Here is an 11488-nt window from a genome sequence, read left to right on the forward strand (position 1 = left end):
TCAGTCTTGCAAGTCTCCTACTCCCGTTGAAGAGAGGTTGAAGGTCTTGCCTTTGTTGGTGGTGATGGCCTCCAATCCTCAAGACATTCCACCATCCCCCAAGCACCTTGCTGCTGCCCCCCAAGTTCCTTATGGCATAAACTCATAAAGCACACCCACTTCATCTGATGCATTCCAATGACTGAAATGTATCCAGCCTTAATAGGTTTGATGCGCTTCTTCATTTCTTTACCTAAATAAACTATTCAGAGCATATTCCTGGTGACCAGGGGGAAGAACAAAGCCTTATTTATAGTATGTGCAATCATTTATTTGATATAGCACTATCAGTTTCCACTGATCTACAAGGTCAGGGTTAGGTTCAGGGAGGTAAAGGTAAAGGTAAAGGTTTCCCTTGACATTAAGTCCAGTCGTGTCCGACTCTAGGGGGCGGTGCTCATCTCCGTTTCTAAGCCTTGGAGCCGGCGTTGTCATAGACACTTCCGGGTCATGTGGCCAGCATGACGACTCGGAACGCCGTTACCTTCCCGCCGAAGCGGTACCTTTTGATCTACTCACATTTGCATGTTTTCGAACTGCTAGGTGAGCAGGAGCTGGGACTAGCAACGGGAGCTCACCCCGCCGCGCGGTTTCGAACCGCCGACCTTCCGATCGACAGCTCAGCGGTTTAACCCGCAGCGCCACCGCGTCCCTTTCAGGGACGGTTCAGGGAACACAGTGAAAAATAGGACTAAAAATATAAAGAAGATGAAACTAATGACAATAGGTACAACAACCAGCCTGAGAACTGGCAATGAAAGTATTGAGTTGGCAAATAACTTCTGCCTGTTAGGATCATCAACAGTAGAGGAACAAGCAGTCAAGAAATACACCACAGACAAGCACTTGGTAGAGCAGCCATGAAGGCCTTGGAAAAATATTCAGATGGGATGTGTCTAAACCTACAAAGGCAGAATTGTGCAGGCAGTGGTTTTCCCTGTGACACTCTGGAAGTAAAAGTTGGGCTTTGATGAAGCAGGATAGGAAGAATGTTGGTGTTTAACATTGGTCTTTTGAACGTTGGTGTTGGAGAAGACTCCTGAGAATACTGTGGACAGCCAAGAAGACAAATAAATAGATCATGGAACAGAGACCCAGAGTTCTCATTCAAGACACAGCTGACCAGGTTCAAATTATCCTACATCTGACACATCATCTGAAGACCTAGCTCTCTCGGGAAGGCTGTCATGCTGGGAAAGGTGGAAGGAAAGAGAAGACAACAACTAGCAACAAGGTTTATGGATTCAGTTACAGTGGCGATGGGTGCACCATTGGAAGAGCTAAAGTACCAGGTTAGGGACAGATCATGGAGAAAATTTCTGGCTGCTAAGCGTCAACCCCAACTTGATGACACGTAATCAGTCAATCAGGTCCCAGGCCATGATGCATATCGGGCCTTTTTAAACTAGCCTTTGATCTCAGGTGGCAGGATGTTGTCTGTAGGCTGGATTAGTCCTTGGATGGGAGACCACAAGGAAATTGCAGGGTTGCAAGTTAGCCTTGAAAGTAAAAAACAAAAACATCTTGGAAGACGACAGTGCCAAACCCTTCAACAACGTTGCCAAGAAACCTGCACGAACATTTCCGTGCAGCCTCTAGGATTCTCGTGTCCCCATACCTCATTTTACAAAAAACACAGAAATGTCAGGTTTTTATAAAGCGAAAAATGAAGCCCAACCAGGAGCACAGCCTTACACGAGCGAGCACCCTTTTACTTCCCCGACCTTTAAAACCACGGCTCATTTTCTGCAAGCCTCAGCCTGCCGCAAGGAAGCCGAAGCTTGCGCTCCAGCATGGCTGGGGCCCAATCCAGGGATGGCGTGTGGGGGTGGTGGATGGGCGGGGCTTCTGTTCTCCGCAGCCCGGTGACCGTCCCAGAGTGCTCCGCGCGCGTTGCCGGTGAATGCGCGCCTTTCCCTTTCGTTCCGGTGGGAGGTGAGCGAAGCCGCCGGGGCGGAGGGGCCGTGGGCACCCCAGGGAAGGGGCCCCAAATCCCCTGAAGCCGGGCTACCTGTGGGGAGGCCGGAAGGGCGCCGGGGCTGGGGAAGAGCCAGCTGCGAGCGGAGCCGGGCTGGCGGAGGACCGCCTCGGGGGCGAGAGGGAGGGATGTGAGGAGCGTCGCCAGTGTTGCGCCCAGCCAGTGTCTTTCCCTCCCGGTGGGGGTGGGGGGCTGCCTTTTCTCAAGGCGAAAATTCAACAGGGGAAACCTCGCTGTGCTCAGCAGCAAGATAGCTTAGAGGGTGGACGGTATTCAGCGATGGCTATGAAGTCTCCCCGCCCCCCGCGCCTCCACCCCTGCATCTTCGGTGTTTGGATAAAGCCTCGCCAGCTGAGCTCCTGTGGACTGGGTGGCCATTCTGGCAGGCGAGGCCTGTGGGGAAGGGTAATTAAGGGTGTGGGTAATTAAGTGTGTAGGTGATTACATCTAAGGGAAGGTAGCAGCCGCAGCAGCACTAACTGATTCGGGTTAACCTCAGAAACTAAAACATGGACAGACCCAGCTGGAGGGGAGGCTGTTAGGGAACTGCAGAGTCCTGGACTAGACTGGAAAGTTTGAAAAAAAAACTTGTAACAAAGACAAAAGCAAGCCACTTGTATGGTTTCCACAAAAGCTGCATGGACATAATCCGTGAAGTCACAGGAGTCCAGCTTGACTCAAGGAAGACCTTACTTTCAATATAACTCAAACACAGAAAACATTTGCCCTGCAAATATTTTGGATTTCAGTTCCCAACCAGCATGGGACTGTGTGAGGTGGAATACACAACAACTGGAGGGCAATAGGATGCATATTTCCAGTATAAGTGAAAGGTTGTTTAATTCTGCTGTTGATTCTTATCTTGTCTTCCCTTCTGTCAAATGTTAGATGATGAGCACCATAGGTTCTCAAGATCATTTCTTATATTCTGTAAAGCATTGTTTTTTGAACTTGGCAACTTTAAGATGTGTGGACTTGAACTCTCAGAACTGAAATCCACACAAGGGAGTTGAAGTCCACACATCTTAAAGTTGCCAAGTTCAAAAAACAATGCTGTAAATTGTCATGTATGAATACTGTGAAATTAATCAAGGGGGGGACTGGTGATTAGCTAACAACAGCAGAAATTGAGAAAAATTAACATGAGGAAGAATTGGGGCGGTGTCGCATATAGGTAAAGACACTGATGTAAACAGTCATGATAAAAGATACTTTGTTTAGAAGCAATAGGGTTAAACTATTGCATAGGAGGATTAAAATACAGGTATAAATTGATTTGATGGGTAGAAATGGAGGTAGCAGAAACCAGAAATGTGTCTTATTTGGGATGTTGAAACAATAAAAGGGCTGGGTTTTTTAAAGTAGATCACAAATTATATAGAGTAGTAATTATAATCAAATACCATTCAGAGGAGAGGTGAGGAGGAGGATCGGAAAGAATAGAACAGCCTTCCAAATAAGTCCACAAATTGGGCAAGTAGATATTTGGAAGCTTCTGCAAAATCTCAAGTTCAGTCAGTGCTGTTGCTAGATAGCAACAGGTATCTAAACTAGTTACCTAATTTAAAAAAAACAACAACTGGTGTAGCAGAATATCACAACTAGAAAAGTGAATGTAAGTTGCTAGTTTAGTTATACTGTGAATGATTGTCTGTATTAAAACATGCTTTTTAGTTAAACTGTTATCCAAACATTTATTTATTTATTATTCAAATTTCTATTACCGCCCATCTCCACCAAAGAGAGGGGAGTTACCAGATACACTGTGTGTTTGAAGTATACTGTCAAGCTTCCCTTGGGAATGCATGTTTTCCACAGATTTTAAATTCATGTAATTTATCTTTAAATCATTCTCTGCAGCAAAACAGGTATTTTTTCTCCTTTCACTAAAACACAATTCTCTTGAAAGCTAAAATATTATCAGAAGATTACTGATTTTAGCATGAAACTGTCTTTATAAAATCAAATAACTAAGGCAGGATATAATCTGTCCTATTTTAAAATCGAGGCCAGGAAGAGAATGTGTTAAAAAATTATTTTCAGATAAAACCACTAATGTTACAGTGGTGACAGCCACATTTTTAACTATGGCTATAAAAACAAAGTCTCTGCAGGTAGTCCTCACTTAACCATTCGTTTAGCAACCATTCAGAGTTACAACAGCACTGAAAAAAAGCAACTTACGGCCAGTCCTTGCACTTAAGGACTGTTGCAGCATCCCCGTGGTCACGTGATCAAAATTTGGGCGCTTGGCAACTGGCATGTATTTACAAAGTTGCAGCATCCCAGGGTCATGTGATTGCCTTTTGTGACTTTCCCAGCCAGCTCCTAACAAGCAAAATCAATGGGGAACCGCATGATTCACTTAATAATCTTTAGTCATTCACTGTTTACATATTAGGTTTTTATATGAATTCATACTAAGTTCACAATTAGGGATAGTCTTGTCAATAGCATAGAATTGGTTCACCCCATCCTTAGCTGAGTGTGCTGGAGGATGGGGTACATAAAATCAGCTCTGAATAAGGCGTTAGTAAAATAGTAGATCATACTGTTCTGTAATGCTGATCTCTACAGAATCCCAGGTTTCCTCCTGTTGCTGTTTCCACTTAAATTTAAAAACTTGAATCACAACCTATCTCAGATTCAATTCCATGATTCTAAATGGATCTTTAATCACTAAACTTTTTTCTACTTAATATCATCAAACTTCCCTCACCAAAGCTATATTGCATGGATAACAAGCATACCAGCCCCTCTTCATTCTTAATTATTTACTTTTGCCATATTCTCTAGATTTATCATGTTTTAATGATTGCCAACTGAATCCTCCAAGAATGGCTGAAGGAAAGGCATATATCTTATAGACATCTGTCAGAGAGCAGCAACTGGAATTATTTTAATATCACCATCCAGTGCTGAATTAAGGATAAATCGAATGCTGAATTAAGGATAAAATTGAGTTTAAGAGTCATTTCATCCTAAAATATAGTTTGAACATAGCATTCAGAAAGTATCATCCCATTTTATGACAAGGACTGGATAATGTGAATATGGACAGCAAAAAAAAAATAGTAAACATGTTATAGACATTGCTTGCTAATTAACAAGCAATGTTAAATATGATTCATATGATTATTTTAATAATAATTGTTTCCTTTATAACTAGTGTTGCAAATCAAGCCTGTTTAAAAATTGATCTGCGTACGTTGAGTTTATCTTCCTAAGAATAGTTGAAAAGTGATTTTTTTTTCTTTTGAAGATAAACTTACCAAATGCAGACAAGAGCTCATGGCAATATGTACTTTTGCTAGAGAGGAAGGTTAGACAAACAAACATTTTTAGATATTCAAAAGTGCTTCTGAGAGAGAAGTGGAATAAAAATGATAAAAGATGCGACCACCAACTTTTGAAAATTTAGAGGGGAAAATAATACAGTGATGTCAAAATGCTAAAAATGTTAGAAACAGTGCATTCCTTTCTATAGGACAGTGACCCAAAAATGTGTTTATGGAGATTCACCAATTTCTGTTATACTTTTGCTTATTTAAGGAAGAACAATGTCAAAGTTGATAAGTCCTCTCATTAAGTTTTCTTTGTGATGATTACAGAATGACTCAAGATTTTACAGACAATGGGCTATATGTACCCTGATGAGGTTTTGTGCATGGAGACATGCTGCTTGCTATGGCATCTGAGACTGAAAAGGCACATGCCCTTCTCCAGTTGTTCAGCACAGCGTCTGTTATTTCAAGTCTAGGACTGGGGATTTTCTGCTTCATAGCAGATAGACTTCTGCAATTTTCTTTCATTCAGCAAACTTACTGGCTGCGGGCACTGTCTGATAACATGGTGCATGGTGCTATAGGGTTGTGGTCTTGGGCAATAGTAATTGGACTCAAGAAAAAAAGTGATTTTACAGAAGTAATTTTAGCTGGTTTCCTCTCATCTGTGATTGACGTGGATCACTTTATTCTAGCTGGCTCCCTTTCACTAAAGGTAAGCAAAACATAGTAATCACCTGAAATTTCTGAAATATTTATGAGTAAATCAATCTGAAGCTATTAGAAATATTAATATAAAACGTTGCAAAAATTCATTTAAATATTTTTATATCAAAAATGACTTCAAGCTTTATCTAATCTATTTAGTAGACTTCTAAGATACAACTTTTATTGCATAATAAAAGTAGTATTTGGCAGACTTTGTGTGGGCCCCCCTGATGTGACACCTTCGTTCCTGTGCTGAATTTGATGAAAAAGAAACTTGGACAGCTTTTCATGCTGTCTGGTGTCCAAAGCTAGGGAATAGTTTACATTTAATTTTAGGGTGAAGCCACTCATTCACTCTGCAGATAGACCTACACAGTTTGATACCAGGCTGGCTTTACCAGCTATGTTTACTATGAAAAGAAATAACACAGCTTGTCTAATCCCAGAAGCAGATCTTTCCAGGTTCTTTATTAGAGGAAGTTCTGGAGTTTAGAATTTGTTTCATGGAGAGCATCACATAAACCCTGACTAGTTTTCACAGTAGTTCATTGAATAAGTCCTAATAGCCTGGTTCAGTCATAATGCTAAGTCATATGGTTACGGTTTCATACCACATTGGCTGGCTTCACACAAACCACATTATGCTTTAGTACATTATGTGGAGGAATCCATGGGTGAACAATGAATAAAAGATTCACAGTGAAGTTGGGAGCCTTAAAGGGGTTTTATTCTCCAGAACTATTCTCATTCTCACCTGTACTTAAACTGGAAAGGATGTACTCAATTATAATTTAATGTATTTCATGAGAGAATTGAGCTCAGTAGCTTATGTCCTGTGAGCCCAATCATTTGCCTTTCTGGTGGATTCCTGTTTGTTATAGAAAGGCTAAGTCTAGTAAGAGATACCAACTGAGACATGGGGATAGTAAATGAACAAGAAATTAAGAAATCCTATTCCTCTGATTTTTCCCATTACACTTTTTTAAAAAATTAAAATTCCACCTTATATCAGTGCTATAGACTTCATTTTTTGGAGACATATTATTGTCCAGACAATACAAGTAATTATTACTAGTTAATATTCATTCTGACATATTAGGTGTGATTGTGCAAGGTAGAAAGAATCAGGAGAGTATTGATCTGCTATACCAGTGAATAGCGACTGGCATGTCACAAAACCAAATTTCTCATTGTCGTCTTCTGTATATTATATCATTTAATATCGGCTTGAGACATTGGCCGTCAAACTCTAATTTTAAATGTGCTAACTTATGATACAGAGTCAGTTTGGTGTAGTGGTTAAGGCACCAGGCTGGAGACCGGGAGTTCTAGTCCTGCCTTTGGCACAAAGCCAGCTGGGTGACTTTGGGCCAGTCATACACTCTCAGCCCTAGGAGGGAGGCAATGGCAAACCACTTCTGAAAATCCTTGCCAAGAAAACTGCAGGGACTAATCCAGGCAGTCCCCAGGAGTCAACAATGACTTAAAAGGCACCAAAAAAAGAAAAGTCTTCTATTCCCAGAAATGGGGAAAGAATTAGGGATAGGCAACTTTTGAGGCTCAGAGACACAGGGGAGAAAAAAAAACAGGTGGGACAGGGAGCCTGGTATATATAGATGAATATTCCGTTTGACAGCACAGTGCTTATCAGCTCCTTGCTGCTTTTAGTTGGATCCCTTATCTAAAAAAATGGAAAGAAGCTTTCTGAGAAGTCTGGCCATATTGAGGCTGAGAATCAATAAAAAGTCCCGTCTATTTGTTCAGAAAAACTTCCTTATGCTGAGTACCTATTGGTGCCCTTATCCTTCCTTGACCTTAAATTATCTTGGTGAGGTGTTGTGTTTGGCTGCTTGGTTGGTTTCTTAGCTGAGGAGGGGGGAGACTAGCATGACATCGGATACAGTCATAACTGTATAACCGAGGAAGCAAAACCCTCTGATCATACTGCTCTCTTGTCCCCTATACCACACCCTTCAGTTACTTTGCTTCAAGAACTGTGTCATAGTAGCAAGGGTTCGTTGTGCTGTATTTAATAAGCAGGTTGGCCAGCCAGGAAATCAGGGATAGAGGCCTAATTGCTAGATTAATATTCAGGCTTTTTAATCTGTAACTTCCATATTTAAAAGTATATTGGTATCATAAAATTATAGTTAATTAGAAGTGGCTAATACAGAATTATAATTGATGGGTTTTTTCCAGTTAAAAAAAATACAGTTGGGGGAATTTACTTTTCAATTACCATCAATTTTTAAAGACATTTTTAGTTTTCTTGGCTTGTGTTCCTTCTTTTTGGAGGATGTATTTAAGAAGAAAGGATACATTTGAAAACAAAATTTACCATTACACAGCAGAGTGAAATAAATTTCTATTCAATTTTGATATTTTTAAAAGATCTGTCCTGTTACATTTTAAAACAGGTAGCACTGAAATTGTTGTCTCTCACCTTTTTCCAGTAGATGGCATACTTGAAAAAGAAATGTAGGCTGCTTTTTCATGCAGGATTTCTAATTCTCAGCTGCTCGTTTAACCTTTATTTCCAAACTTTGATTTAGTAGGATTAATGTTGTATTTCAGTGACTTGGCTTTTTTAAGTTTGATAGATAGAAGAACTGGAAAGCTTATCCATTCATTGTCATCAACATAATTTATACTCCTCACTTCTGGTTCATATAAGCTGCCAACTACAGGTGAAACAATAATTAAATACAGTAGTTATTTAATTATTCAAGTTATTTGACAGAGGAAAATATCCATCTAGCCTAGAACTGAAGTTTCAATGACAATCTACTTAAGAAGCCTAAAAGTGGCCTGAGAGACAGTGACTAACTGAAAGTCTCCCAGTTAGCTTTCATGGCTAAGGGCGGACTTGAACCTGGATCTCCCCGATAACAGTCAACACCTGAACCGCTTCACCACACACTTCTGTATTGCCTGGAGTCCAACCTGCAATAATATTGCTAAGTAATACTGCAGGACAGTTATAAACAACTTAGTGTTTGAGTTACTGGTGGTTATCATAACACATTCTCTTCAAAAAGGCCTCAGTCAGCCTACAAATATGGGAACAATGCTGTTTTATTTAGTCAGGTATTAGTAACATGTGCAAACAATCTTGGCTGAAGTTGGGAAATAGGATTATTTATAAATGGTTTCAAATAGGTACTGTTCTACAATCTGTCACTGGCAACTTTAAACAAAGATTTTATTTTTGTTCATTTAGGATTGGTATGTTCTACTTAACTAACTCCCAAATCTGTCAGAAAAATGTAGGGTCAGAACTTCTTGCCAAAACTAGAAAGTCTGTAATTGATATTGGTTATCTCACCCTTGTTCCCAGTTCAGCAGCCAAGTAAATTTTAAAAGTTAATAGTAGTTCCAGGGCTAGCAGCAAGAGAACCCATCCAAGCTATAAATTAAATGGACCATATTTACCAAAAATTGGAATAGCAGACAATATGGAGCACGCCAAGCGTTAAATATAAAAATTCTAGTGACAGATAATCCTGACAATGGAAACTTTCTGGCTTGTTTGTTGATTTCTGTCAAAATGCAAATCAACTAGGTTGGTGCTATTGTTAAAATACATTTTTTCCTTGCAAAACAATATTTTTTTCCTTTCCAATGCAAGCTAGGATTGTACAATTTTTTTTCTCCCTCTCAGGCTGCCCTGACTCTTCCACAAAGACCATTTCTTCACTGTTCTACTGTGATTCCAGTTGTGTGCCTGATGTTAAAATTTGTTATGCATCTTCTCAAGCTGAAGGATTCCTGGTGCTTTCTTCCCTGGATGATGTTTATCTCCTGGACTTCACATCATATTCGAGATGGAATACGTCATGGCCTGTGGATCTGCCCATTTGGAAAGACAGTTCCCCTGCCTTATTGGCTTTATGTGGCAATCACAGCAACTTTACCTCATCTCTGTTCTTTTATTATGTATTTAACTGGAACAAGAGAACTGATGTTGATAAAACATGGAATTCGTATTGATGTGTAAGGATATTGTAGATGACTGTATTCTTGAAAACAGTTTTCTCTGGATTACTGAATTAGGTCTAAGTTGATATTACATAGCCTTATTGAAACAGTGTTGATTTCCTGAAGTCACTGCTGCACAAGGTATTGTGACTGTGGGCAATTTATTTATTAGTAGCTCCTTTTTAAGATTTTGTTGCTGTTATTATCTAATTTTTGTTAAGTATGTGTAAATAGCTGCTAGTCCCAGTCATATTGTTCCTCTTGCCTGTACCTGGTGGCTAAACTCCCTTCTAATTCATGAATTCTAGTTCAGGAAGCAAACAAAATACACTTCTCGTGATTCAGCATCTGTTTAACATTGGGACTAAAGACCTTATAGAGGCAGTTACTGTAGACTCCTAGGCAGTAGACACCCTCTGCTCCCATATAAAGATACCTTGAAAGGTGGATAAAATGATGTCTGTCCCAGCATTACTTAGAAGTTCTTCTCTATCTTCTGCTTTAGGTATTTTGCCATAGATATCTTCAGCTATATCTGCAGCTTTTTGAATATATGAACAACATCGTTGATAAAGTTAATATTATTCAGCATTGCAACAGTAGTGATATAGCACTTTATTGAAAAGAGAAGGCAAGAAATAGGGGGCTTTGGAGCTAATGCCACCTTCCTAAAAGCTACATTTTGGTAGGGTTGTGCAAAGTATTCAGAATTTGCCAACATGTAGGTATAGAAAAGAAGGGTTGTTTCTTTAAAATCATTAAAGTCACCACATATTTTGCAAGGCTTACCCATTAAAAGCTATCTCTGCTTGTCTATGTATGTGCATGTACAGACAGTACTAACTATGGGACCACCAGCAAAGCAAAGTGGCTGTGCATGCACATCATGCTGAGAATGACCAGGAGCAGGTTTCAAAGCAGCTGCATCCATATTGCGAAAGACACAGCTGCCTCAGCAGTTTGAAAAGTGGCGCTTCATATTCAAAGGATGGTATTAGTTTGCATGAATGACATTCTCATGAATGACATGACATGCAAACTAATACCATTGTTTGAATATTTTGCACTGTCCTCCTTTATGCCTATAATTTCTTAAGCAGAAGTGAGATGCAGTGGATGAGTGGGATATTATGTAGTAGCAGGCAAAGGAATTTTTTGGCCAGTTGCAGAGATCTTGTTTAATATTCAGAACATTGGAGAGAGGTTCTGATTTTGAAATGAAATTATTTCCATTTTGTAAAGATTATAAAAAGGCTAAAACAATGTATTACCTCCAACATTCTGGTATGATCATAAAAGCATTTGCTTTTAGGATTTTCACTGAAATCATAACAGAATTAACAATCCTGGAACAGTTGGTGCCAGTTAAAAGATTTTCTGTTTTATGCACTGTTTTTAGTTAACGTTAGTATCTCTTCTAGTTTGCAAAAGAATATTGAAGTGTGCAATATTGCAAACTATCAAGGACCCCCTCTAAGCAATCCTGATAAATAGTTTTTGT

At 39.7% G+C, this 11488-nt stretch overlaps 1 protein-coding gene across 1 annotated transcript; it reads left to right on the forward strand.

Annotated features, from left to right (window-relative positions):
- Positions 1-1924: 1924 nt before the first annotated feature.
- TMEM267 (transmembrane protein 267) lies at positions 1925-10691 on the forward strand. Its single transcript, XM_063295689.1, has 3 exons — positions 1925-1974; positions 5629-6016; positions 9671-10691. Exons 2-3 carry the CDS (start codon positions 5693-5695, stop codon positions 10004-10006), a joined length of 660 nt encoding a protein of 219 aa, XP_063151759.1. The 5' UTR covers positions 1925-1974; positions 5629-5692; the 3' UTR covers positions 10007-10691.
- The last annotated feature ends 797 nt before the right edge of the window (positions 10692-11488 follow it).

The sequence above is a fragment of the Candoia aspera genome, chromosome 2, assembly GCF_035149785.1.
Source record: "Candoia aspera isolate rCanAsp1 chromosome 2, rCanAsp1.hap2, whole genome shotgun sequence".
Taxonomy (NCBI): domain Eukaryota; kingdom Metazoa; phylum Chordata; class Lepidosauria; order Squamata; family Boidae; genus Candoia; species Candoia aspera.

Excerpts from the sequence above, each read along its gene's own strand:
- TMEM267 (XM_063295689.1), top strand. The coding sequence starts at position 5,693 with ATGCTGCTTGCTATGGCATCTGAGACTGAAAAGGCACATGCCCTTCTC. Across the intron at positions 6,017-9,670 it reads CTGGCTCCCTTTCACTAAAG|GCTGCCCTGACTCTTCCACA; the intron begins GTAAGCAAAACA and ends TCTCCCTCTCAG.